This window comes from Hipposideros armiger, unplaced genomic scaffold (assembly GCF_001890085.2).
Source record: "Hipposideros armiger isolate ML-2016 unplaced genomic scaffold, ASM189008v1 scaffold_3, whole genome shotgun sequence".
Lineage (NCBI taxonomy): Eukaryota > Metazoa > Chordata > Mammalia > Chiroptera > Hipposideridae > Hipposideros > Hipposideros armiger.
This window is the reverse complement of record NW_017731353.1, coordinates 2965473-2976343: the sequence shown is the minus strand read 5'-3', so window position 1 is coordinate 2976343 and position 10871 is coordinate 2965473. Positions and strand designations below refer to the sequence as shown.

General features: G+C 56.1%; 2 protein-coding genes across 2 annotated transcripts; one reads left to right on the top strand and one right to left on the bottom strand.

The window, feature by feature from the left end:
* The first annotated feature begins 600 nt into the window (after positions 1-600).
* SPOUT1 (SPOUT domain containing methyltransferase 1) lies at positions 601-7983 on the top strand. Its single transcript, XM_019637755.1, has 12 exons — positions 601-844; positions 1439-1484; positions 1742-1867; positions 3108-3267; positions 3485-3574; positions 3687-3736; positions 3894-4024; positions 5132-5204; positions 5303-5401; positions 5874-5976; positions 6152-6299; positions 7215-7983. The coding sequence occupies exons 1-12, from the start codon at positions 809-811 to the stop codon at positions 7356-7358; spliced, it is 1206 nt and encodes a 401-aa protein (XP_019493300.1). The 5' UTR covers positions 601-808; the 3' UTR covers positions 7359-7983.
* ENDOG (endonuclease G) lies at positions 7371-10856 on the bottom strand. The gene is made up of 3 exons (XM_019637819.1): positions 10102-10856; positions 8853-8962; positions 7371-7718 (listed from the first exon to the last, which is right to left on the bottom strand). The coding sequence occupies exons 1-3, from the start codon at positions 10615-10617 to the stop codon at positions 7436-7438; spliced, it is 909 nt and encodes a 302-aa protein (XP_019493364.1). The 5' UTR covers positions 10618-10856; the 3' UTR covers positions 7371-7435.
* Between the last annotated feature and the right edge of the window lie 15 nt (positions 10857-10871).

The window sequence follows — 10871 nt, the reverse complement described above, 5'->3', positions numbered from 1 at the left end:
CATACTGATTCCAACTATATGACATTCTGGAAAAAGGCAAAACCATGGAGACAGTAAAGATCAGTGGTTGCCAAGGGTTTGGAAAGGGGTAGAGGGAGCATGGAAGATTTTTAGAGCAGTGAAACTATTCTGTATGATACCGTAATGGTAGATACATGAAATTATGCATTTTTCAAAACCCATAGAATATACAACATACAGAGTGAACCCTGATGTAAACTATAGGCTTTAGTTAATAATGGTTATCAATACTGATTCATCAATGTTAAGAAATGTACACACAAGATGTTAACAATAGGGTAACTGAGCGGGGGAGAGGGGCTAATGGAACCTCTCCGCACTATCTGCCCAATTTTTGCTAAGCCAAAATGTGCTCTAAAAAATAGTCTGTTCATTAAAAGAGAGAGTAAATAAATGAATCTATGAGAATTGGATTAAATTATCTCCATGGTCATTTCCAGCTCTGAATCACACTCCAGCTCTGGGCCACAGAGTCCCCATCTATAAAACCAAACTGAGGTTTGAGTGTCTCCCCGGAGCAGGAGAGCGGCTCTCCAGTTGTCCTGGGGTCCAGGACAAGACCCGATAGGCGGGGGACTCCAACACCCAGGCGGGTGACGAGCTCCGCCCACCTCCGCGGGGATGCTTCCACCCCTCCAAGCCCAGCCCAGCCTAAGCTCTCCCGCAGCCTCTGGGAGCCTAGGCCACGCCCCCGCGAGCCTTTGCCTCCGATTGGACGACTCGGGAGAGGTGTGGCCGGAAGGGGTGAGTCTGATTGGCAAGGCGTGTCCGACGGTGTGCCCCGAACATGGCGGAGCGTGTGAAGAAGCGGCCCTGCGGCCCGGTAGGTGGCAGGAGGTGGGACCACCACCCCACCCCCCACCCCGCCCAGTGCTGGACAGTGGGAGGGGGCGTGAGAACCAACCGCTTGGGGGCCCGTGCTGCGGTCAGGCCGCGCCTCCCTCTCCCTGGTTCTCGTTGATCCGAGACCGGAAGCCCCAAGGCGTCGCATGCTCTTGGCCGCGTGCCCACCTGCCCGGATGAGAACCGGAGGTGGGAGCGGGGGTCCGAGCCAGAGAACCCATTGTCGGAGCCCTTTGTGGCTACTCTGGCCGGGGCCTGGATTCAGGAGGTGGGATCGTGCTCACAATTCCGATCCCTTTCGTAGCGTATCTCTAATGACTCCCAGGGTGATAGTGGGTAGGTCCTGTCCCCTTGAGCTTCAGTTTCCTCTCCTCTCCAGTGGGAACTAATTCAACAATTTATTGAGTGCTTACTGTGTGCCAGGCCTGGTCCCAGGCACTGGGGTGCAGCAGGTCCCTGCCCTCCGGACTCTCTTTTTGGGGCAGCAGTGTATGAGTGTTCCTAGCAGCAAGTGGGACCCCCTCTCAGGTGTGACCATTTAGCCTCACTCCTATATCTTTGCCCACTCCTCCAGGGTGAACATGGCCAAAGGGTCGAGTGGCGAAAATGGAAGCAACAGAGTAAGTAAGGGCTGGGGGTGGAGGACAGTGCCTGTGCTCATCTTTCCCAAGACCACTCCAGAAAGCCACAAAGTTTGTCCCTTCTGGGGGTACAGCACCCCAAGTGGGAGGAAGGGGTTAGAAGCTCCGGGAGCCTCCTCTGGCTGCTCATCCGGCAGCACTCCCTACTGAGTGGGAACCCTGATCCTACTGAGAGGGCACCATCTCCTGGACTGCTCCAAGTCCCTCTCCACCAATTGGGATGTCCTCTAATCCAGAGAAAGAGGAGAAAAAGAAGTGGAAGGATCTTAAGATGATGAAAAAACTGGAGCGGCAGCGGGTGCAGGAGGAACAGACAAAGCACCAGGAAGAGGAGGAGGCAGCTGCACAAAAGGAGGACCGAGGTGAGCAGCCTGGGTCCTGGGCAGGGCAGAGAATGTCATAGTTGCAAGGGACCTCAGAGACCAGTGGGTCCAGAAAACTGAGTCTTAACCTCCTACTTAGGTAGATTTCAAGCTTATGGAGGGTAAGCATCACATATCATAACTTTATGCCTTCAGAAATTCATCATAATGAGTTATTTTTACCTTTTTATTGAGCACTTTATGTGTGCTTTAATTTCATTTTTCATTTAATTACTCTGATTTCACAATAAGAGAGTGCCTCTTTCTCTCATTAAATAATCCATGATCAGAACAAAACTCCCAAACAGTAGAAAACTATGAAGAAGAAAGGAAAAGTCCCAGCAAACTTTCTGCAGTGAAAGTTTCTCCAGACAATATGTTATACACCCTTAAACACATGTAAGATGTATAGATACAGTTTTATAAAAGTGAGACCACTTTATCCGCATGCTTCTGGACCTGGTTTTTCTCACCCCACACTGTCCTGGATGTCCTTCCACATCAGTACATCCGGACCTGCCCTGACAAATTGTATCTTTTCTCCTCAGCCAGACCTGAAGCTCTGGAGAGTCAAGGGGCCCTGTGGTACCCTGTAAGCCCAGTGGTTACCAGTGATGATGGTGACAGTGGGGATAGCAACGGAGCATGTCAGCTGTCTCAGACACCAGGGAAGCCCTTTATGGGCGTTACCTCCTGTGGCTCCGTTTGGACGACTATGGGAGGGAATGTGGTGGTCCCTCTAGAGTCCGACAGCCTGAACCCAGTCTCCGCTGTCCTGCCTTTTGTGTGATCTTGGGCCATGTATTTGACCTCTCTGGTTCACAGATTCCCCACCTCTGAGGGGGATCATGGTAGTACCTGCTTCCTAGAGTTATTGTGTAATTGTGCACACATTAAAAGCACAAATAATAGATAATACCTCTCATAATTATCCCCATTTGACAGCTGGAGAACTGAGGCAGTAAGGGGCGGAACCAAGATGTGAACCTAGGCCAGTGCCTCTCACCACTCCCCAGCCTTGCCTGGTGATCTGCCCTGCTCATGGGAGCCTTGGAGACCACTGAGTCTATTTTCCTCCTGGGGAGACTGAGGCCCAGAGAAGGGCAATGGATCTATTTTGCTAATCTCAAAGTTCCTCCCAGTAGGAAATCTCTAACTCTGGGCCCTGGGGACAGAGGAAAGAGGGGAGAGCATGGGCTTGGCCTCTCAGACTGACTATGAACACCCCTCCACTGCCTAGGGCGGCCCTACACCTTGAGCGTGGCCCTGCCGGGCTCCATTCTCGACAACGCCCAGTCACCCGAGCTTCGCACCTACCTGGCTGGCCAGATTGCCAGAGCCTGCACCATCTTCTGTGTGGATGAGATTGTGGTGTTCGATGAAGAGGGCCAAGATGCCAAGTGAGGGGCCATCCTACAGAGTACCAGGGCTCAGGGAGAAGGGAGGGGCAGTCAGGATTGGCTTGAGCTTGCCTGAGCTGACAACCCTGCCTGAAATGCCCCCATTGTAACCCTGGTGGGTAGAGTTGCAAAGCAGGGCACTGCAGAGGTCAGACTGGGTGGACGAGTTCTTGAAGGGAACACAGTAGACCCCTGAGCCCTATCTTTCTCTCTCCAGGACTGTGGAAGGGGAATTCAAGGGAGTCGGCAAGAAGGGGCAGGCATGCGTACAGCTGGCCCGGATCCTGCAGTACCTGGAGTGTCCACAGTAAGGGAGTGAAGGGCAGACGTCCCTGAGCATGAGGGAGGGGAGGTTGAGGTGGGGATCAGACAGGAGGTGGCCTCCCTGAGAACTTCCTGAGATCTGTGTTCTTTACTAGGTACCTAAGAAAGGCGTTCTTCCCCAAGCACCAGGATCTACAGTTTGCAGGTGAGGCTGGGGGCCGTGACCCCCATTTCAGGGCAAGGCCTGTTCCTGTTGGCAAGCAGCAGGTCAGTGGCAGAGCTGGACTTCGGTCCAGGGTTCCTGCCACAGCCCATGTGCTTTTGCACCTCCCAGACTCCTCCTGGCCCCTCCTCACCCACAGGTCTCCTGAACCCCCTGGACAGCCCTCACCACATGCGTCAGGATGAGGAATCTGAGTTCCGAGAAGGCATTGTGGTGGACCGGCCCACCCGGCCAGGCCACGGCTCCTTTGTCAACTGTGGCATGAAGAAGGTAGGGATTGGAGGCTGGGTCAGGACATACTTCCCAGACGTGCCCTGACTATGGAGGGCGGGTGGCGCGTGTGAGTGGGGAGCCGGCGACCCAGGCATCTCTGCCCGCCAGCCCCCCCCTGATGCTGATTTGGCCCAGAGAAGTGCCTAAAATGGGGCTCAGTAGATAAACCCAGGAGCAAATTTACTGTTTTTTGTTTGTTTTAAAGCAAATCAACAGATGGTCCTCATGCTAAAAACAAAACAAAACCTTGCAAAGCCAAGTTGAAAATCACTCTGGGCTGCTCCAGTGGGATGCAGAGCTATGCTGGGGGTTGGACCATTCATTTGCTCCCTGTTTACTCTCAAGTCTCCTAGAGTCAGAGGCAGAGACGTGTAAATATGTGGGGTCCCCTACCCTCAAAAAGAACAGACCAGAAATCACTGGCTAAAAGCAGAACAGGATGACCCAGACGCAGACAAATGGAGAAAAGCATTTTTTTCCTCAAAAGGGAAAAAAAAGTGCAGTGCCCTATCTTGAATTCACAATTGGAACAAAACACAAATATCCATGGTTATTCATCACAGCTCCCATGTATTAAGCATTTACTTCATGCCAGGCCCTGTGCAGTGTAACAACAGTAGCTATTGTTTATGGAAAGTTTTCTGAGACAGATGAGGAAACAGGCTCAGAGAGGTTAAGCGAGCCCCTCAAACTCCTATAGCTAGCAAGTGGCATAGCCACCAAAATGTAGAAAACGGGTTTCATCTAATCACAAAATCTTTACTTCCTATTCTGCGCGAGCCCCAGAGCATTCATTTTTTATGTTTTTTTGTTTCGTTTTGTTTTAAGAGGAGCACAGCTCATAGTGGTCCATGCAGGGATCACTTTAACCACGCTCTAACCAGCTGAGCTAACCGGCCACCCTCTCCATCCCCCTCCTGACAGAGCATTCATTTTTGACCAGTCTTGTGGTAGTCGTTTTGCAGATCTGGCCCAGGGAGGAGGACTAAGGTTGACCTGAACCCCTTAGGTCTCTTGCAGGCCCCACAGATCCCCCACATCTGGGAGAGCAGTGACCCCTGCTGGTCCTGTGGGCAACAGCACCCATTCCTGGCTTCTCCCTAGGAGGTGAAGATTGACAAGAACTTGGAACCTGGACTTCGGGTGACTGTGCGACTGAACCAGGAGCAGCTCCCAGGTATCTGAAAGCTTCCCCAGCCTGAGGGCTCAGAGCTTCCTCCTTCCACTTCCTTGTCCCCTCGCCCTGTCTTCACAGCCTCTCTGCTTCCCCTCCAGAGAGCAAGACCTACCGAGGAAAAGTCGTGTCGTCACAAGACCCTCGCACCAAAGCTGGTCTCTACTGGGGTTACACAGTCCGACTGGCCTCCTGCCTCAGTAAGTCATCTCTGTGTAGGAGGCTACAGAGAGCCTTGCCTGACCAAGTCAGACTAGAGTCCTTGTCCTACCAATTTGCTGTGTCCTTGGGCAATTGCCTTTCCTTCTCTGGGCCTCGGTCTCCCTGAGTATTCTGCCTGGAATGCTGTTAAGGACTTCTGAGGAAAAGTATCATGATCGATTAATAATGTCTGTCGTGGGGGCAGGAGGAGGGGCCAGAAGGACCAGATAAGTCAAAGGTGCAGTAGTGTCCTCAGAGCTCCTTCCTGCCCACCTTCTGCTTTGTTTCCCCCAGCCTAGCACAGGCATGGTCTCTTCCTGGTCAGCCTCTGACTTCCTGGGAACAGCGGAGGGTCCCCTTACCTGAGTCCCCCTCTCCTCCACACCCCACCCCACCCAGTATACATATACACAGCCAAGCAGCTGTGGCTTGTGGAAAGCCAGACCCCTGCTGAGCTGGCTTCACCCCCAGGTGCTGTGTTTGCTGAGGCCCCCTTCCAGGATGGGTATGACCTGACCATCGGGACATCAGAGCGAGGCTCAGACGTGACCTCTGCCCAGCTGCCCAGTTTCAGGTGGGTACAACCTAGGGCAGGGGCTGGGGGAGGAGGAACACAGCAGGGGACCAGTCTGGTGGGGGCAAAGCTGTACAGACTGGGCCTGTATTGTGTGGGGGTGCTGAGAGCTCTGGGGGCTGCTTTCAGTGTGGCCTTGATGAGTAGTCAGTGATCCCCCACCTATGGGTGCCAGGCACGCTCTCGTGGTATTCGGAGGCCTCCAGGGGCTGGAAGCTGGAGTGGATGCTGACCCCAACCTGGAGGTGGCTGAACCCAGTGTCCTCTTCGATCTGTACGTCAACACTTGCCCCAGCCAGGGCAGCCGTTCCATCCGCACAGAGGTGAGCCCACCTGCCTCCAGCCCGCTGTTCCTGAGGATTAGCCACCAGCCAGGGCCTCGGGGTCTATCCAAAGGGAGCTGCACCTCTCTCCCTGTCACTTCCTGCCCAAGGCTACCCTGAGGGTCTCCTCACCCCTTGACCTCACCACCACAGACTTACGACCAGGCCAGGCTATGAGTGACCTGGGAGTCAAAACTCCTGGGTGCCGGTGCCCGTCCAGCTGCTCCCAGACTGGATGACCCAGGAGACCCCACCCACCCCTTCTCTGGGCTTCCGTTTCCTTCGCTGTATGCTCAGTGTTCCACTTCCTGTGTGACCATGGTGGGCAGGGCAGCCCTCCCCTTGGGGCCCAGGATGCATCTAGCTAAGAACCTTAGTCCTGGGCATCCAAAGAATCTGGCCCCACTCCTAAACTAAGCTCAGCACAGAACGCTGTGCCTGTGGACATTTTCCTGGGGGAGGCTCCATTGCTTCCATCAGACTAAACAGGTGGACTGCCTCAGTCCACCTGTCCCTGAGGGCCCTGCTGGGGCCTGGTGCTGCAAGCCTGCCAGCCACACCCTCCCAACAGGAACCCCAGTTCCCACCCATCCAGTACCTGTACCAAGGGCTGAAAACTTCCTGCCTATCACCTCCCCTGACCTGACAGGCAGGTATTATTCCCATCATACCCCTGATCATTCCCATTTTGCAGAGGGGGAGGGAGGTGAGGCCCTTCTCTGGCAGGGCATGCAGCCAGCCAGTGGCAGATCGGCATGAGGACACTATGCCTGTCCTTAACCTCCGCAGGGCCCTGCTGAGGGCAGCATATCCCGAAGAGCTAGGTCCTGCGCAGTCAGGCACTGAGGACAGGCTCTGAGCTGGAGCACCTGCCAGCCTCCCAGGCCTCAGCCTGTTGCTGTATTTCTCTTCCAGGAAGCCATCCTCATCTCCCTGGCTGCCCTACAGCCTGGTCTCACCCAGGCAGGTACCCGGCCCAATGAAAGGCTCTGTCAGGCCCAAGACAGTGAAGAAGCGGTGAAGCCAGAGGTTCCGGAGGGTCACCTGGGACAAACATAGCCAAGACTTGTCTCCAAAAATAACCACCTTTAATGCAACCCAGTCCCCACACCCTCAGTCTGGCTGGGCTGTCGCCTTCACTTGCTACCTGCAGTGATGGCCTTGAGGCTGCCCGCCCGCGCCAGGATATTTGGCACAAACAGCAGCCCTGAGGCCCGCTCAATGCTCTCGATGGGCACCAGGAAGCGCTCCAGCGGGATTGCCTCATCCACAGGCGCGTTGGGCATCACATAGGAGTGGAGTTCAATTTGCCCACCTCCTGCCTCCAGGATCAGCACCTTGAAGAAGTGGGTGGGCACTGCCACATGGTTCTTGCCGATCACCTGGTACTTCACGTAGGACTTGCCATCAGCCTCCGTCCTGCAGGCAAACCCAGGCACACATGGCTTTTCAGGGCTCCCAGCGAGTCTGGTCAGACCCAAGGCTGTCACCACCAGGAAGCATTTCCTGACCTCACCTCCAGTTCATGCAGGACCACCCCCTCTGCATGGGGCTTCTGTGCCCTTGGCTCCCCCAGGAGCCGGGGCGCTCCCTGCAGGGTAGAGACTCACTCTTACCCTGTTGTCCTCGTGCCCAACACTGGGTCAGGCAGTGGGTGATGGCAATAAATGCTGAAAGAATCTGGCCTTCTAAATATTCATATTCACCCATGCCGACACTTGATGACTGCCTATCCCTCCCTGTGGAGAGTGAGCACCAAATAGGCCAGCTATGACAGCTGCATTCCCAGTACCTGTGCGTACCAAGTGCCCAGATTGCTGTTGGGTGACTTCCGGGCTAACCCTCAGCCGTCTGCTCCACTTCAGCAGCCGTAGCGGGCACTGGTTCATTAAAGTGTATCAGTGCCTCAGCCAGGCCATGCTGAGCCCTTATGGTGACAACCACCATCCCACTCTGGCCCTAAACAACCACAAGGTAGGTAACAGGTATTATACCCATTTCATGGGAGAGGGTGTTGAGGTCATTTGCTCAAGGCACCCAGAGACTAGGTGATAACCCAGCCTGTGGACTTGAGAGCCAGCTACTTCGCCACAACCTATGGCTTCACTCATCCGAGTCTTCAGCTGGCCAGAAAGTCACTGAGCATGCCCAGAGGATGCTCAGTCCCTTCTACCTGGAAGGCGGGGCTGCAGAGGGACAAGAGAGAAGGCTCAGGGTCAGGGAGGTGGGGGTTGCTCCATGCAGAGAAGCCTGAAGGCGAGAACCTGGTGCAAGGGTTTCTGTCTGGGCGGAACACGTTTGGCTGGGTGGTGTGCCAAGAGGTGACATAGGAGAGGAGCAAGGGCAGATGCAGGAGACATGGTCTGGGGGATACCCCGTAGGGCTATGGCTGTAGAAGTGGAATTCAGGGGCCTGAGGCAGGGAATGGACAGACTTGCCAAGAAACCAGATGACTAGTGACCTGGCCGTGTTGACCCAGAGCCTGGTGGGACAAGCTTGCATGGGGTGAGTAGGAGGCCCTGGCGTCCCCAGGCCCCCCAGTTCTAGCCTTACCTGGGCAGGAAGAGCGGCCCTGTGCAGACATAGACATTTTGGTAGGTGCGGGTCAAGCTCCGGCTGTACTTCTCCAGGTTGTTCCAGGCATTTTGGTTGAGGTGGGGCACCTGGGAGGAGGAGAGAGGGGGCTCAGAGACTGGTTGGGACCCTTCCCCTATCAGAGGCCCTGGCCCTGTGGGGTGGTCACTAGCACAAAGCCAGGAGATTCCAGCAAGGCGTGGGTAACAAGCATGCAGAGGAAACTGGTTCAAGGAATGAGTCACTCCTTTAGGTTATCTGGCCATGAAGGTGGAGCTCAAACAGCTCAAGAGGGTGCTAGCCACCCCCACCTAGAATGAAAGGACTAGCATCCCAGGTCTCAAAGCCATTTGCCAGCTCCAAAGAGCCTAACTAAGGAAACCAGTGCATCTTTCAAACAGGCCTGCCACTGACCCTACCCCCAGGGCTCATGGGAAGGCCAGCTCTCCCAATCACCTTGCATCCTTTCCCCAGTCTGAACCACATGCAGAGCCCAGCTGGGACCGGCATGAATCTGCTCCAGACTCCATCACTTGAGTTCTCTGGTCCTCAGTACAGTGTCTAGTAAAATGGGTCAGGGACTGTACCGGTGGGAGAGGGTCATTGGCTTGGACCCCACGGGGTTCACCCAGGGCCCCACATCAATCTTCCAGTGGATGCCAGGCCCTGGTAGGAACAGGGCTAGAGGTAGGGCGGCTTGCTCAGGGTGCACAGTGACTGCTATTACTAGCCCACTGCCAGCAGGTCTCTTTCCTTTTACTCCTAGAAGGCAGGCAGGGTAGGGCAATGTCTGAAGGCTCAGGGTCCTCTAGACAGACAGACTGGGTCTCCTCCCGATGTGTGACAGTGGGCCACTTTGCATCTCTGATCCTGTTCCCTCATTATTGCAAATATTTATCGAATACTTGCTGTGGGCCAGGCAGTGTGCTCAGTACTTTATATGCTCCGGATCTCAGCGCTACCGCAAAATGTAGGCGAATGAAAGTAATATCCCCATTTTACAGATGAGAAAAGCAGCCCAGGGGTCCCCAGTTAGGGTCAGACTGCCAAGCGGATGCTCTGAGCCCAGGGCTCCCCCCCTTCCGATTAGGGAGCGCAGTGTAATTAGCAAGCACCTGACTTGGCGCGCACACTCAGCTTCCCCATTCTGCAAAAAAGCAAACCGAGGCTCCATGGGGTGAGGGGCTGGCCTCGCCTTCTGCCACCGGGCCGGGGACGCAGGCGCTACCTGGGGCGCGACGTTGCTCAGGTAGAAGGTGTCGTCCATGGCCTTCTGGCTCCAGCGGTGGTTGGCAGCGGCGGCCAAGTGGCCGCGGTCAAAGCCGCTGCCGCGGTAGTCGGCATTAGTGGCGCGGTGGTACGCATGTACCGAGTCGTCCTCGCGGAAGTCGCACGAGCGGCGGTCGCCGTCGCCGCGGAGCCGCTCGTGGCGCAGCTGCTCCACCACCCAGAGCGCGCCGCGGGTGCGCGGGTCGTAGCACAGCACGTACGACTCGCGGCTCTTGAGCTGTGCCAGCCCGGGCAGCCCGTACTTGGCTAGCTCACCAGGGCCGCCTCCCGCCGGGGCCCCGGGTACGACAGGCACGGCGGGCAGTTCGGCCGCCGCCGCGACGGGCAGCACGGGCAACCGGCCCAGCAGCCCCGGCGCCGGCCGTGCTTCTGCCCGCTGCCGCCGCCAGCCTTCGGCAGCCGCGCCCAACCCTGCGCCCAGCGCCAGGGTCAGGCCGGCCCGCAGCGCCCGCATGACTGGAGAGTGCGACCGCTACGCGAATGGAAGGCGCCCCGGCGTGCCAAGGAAACGCCGCGGCCTCCCGCGTGCGACCCGGGACGCTTAAAGGGGCCGCGCGGGCCTGAGGGGAACCACCGGGGGGATGGGGCCGGGTGGGGACGTGGGCAGCTGCAACCTCAGTCCCTATCACTCCCAAAGGATCCGAAAGGATGCCTGGGGAATCCAACGAAGGAGGTAGGGACCCTCCCCGAACGTACCTCCAGGTGCCC

Coding starts and splice junctions, on each gene's coding strand:
- SPOUT1 (XM_019637755.1), top strand. CDS start 809: ATGGCGGAGCGTGTGAAGAAGCGGCCCTGCGGCCCG. Junction 3,575..3,686: donor CAGTACCTGGAGTGTCCACA/GTAAGGGAGTGA, acceptor GTTCTTTACTAG/GTACCTAAGAAAGGCGTTCT. Junction 3,737..3,893: donor CCAGGATCTACAGTTTGCAG/GTGAGGCTGGGG, acceptor CCTCACCCACAG/GTCTCCTGAACCCCCTGGAC.
- ENDOG (XM_019637819.1), bottom strand. CDS start 10,617: ATGCGGGCGCTGCGGGCCGGCCTGACCCTGGCGCTGGGCGCAGGGTTG. Junction 8,963..10,101: donor TGAGCAACGTCGCGCCCCAG/GTAGCGCCTGCG, acceptor TCCTCCTCCCAG/GTGCCCCACCTCAACCAAAA. Junction 7,719..8,852: donor GGGCCGCTCTTCCTGCCCAG/GTAAGGCTAGAA, acceptor GTTTGCCTGCAG/GACGGAGGCTGATGGCAAGT.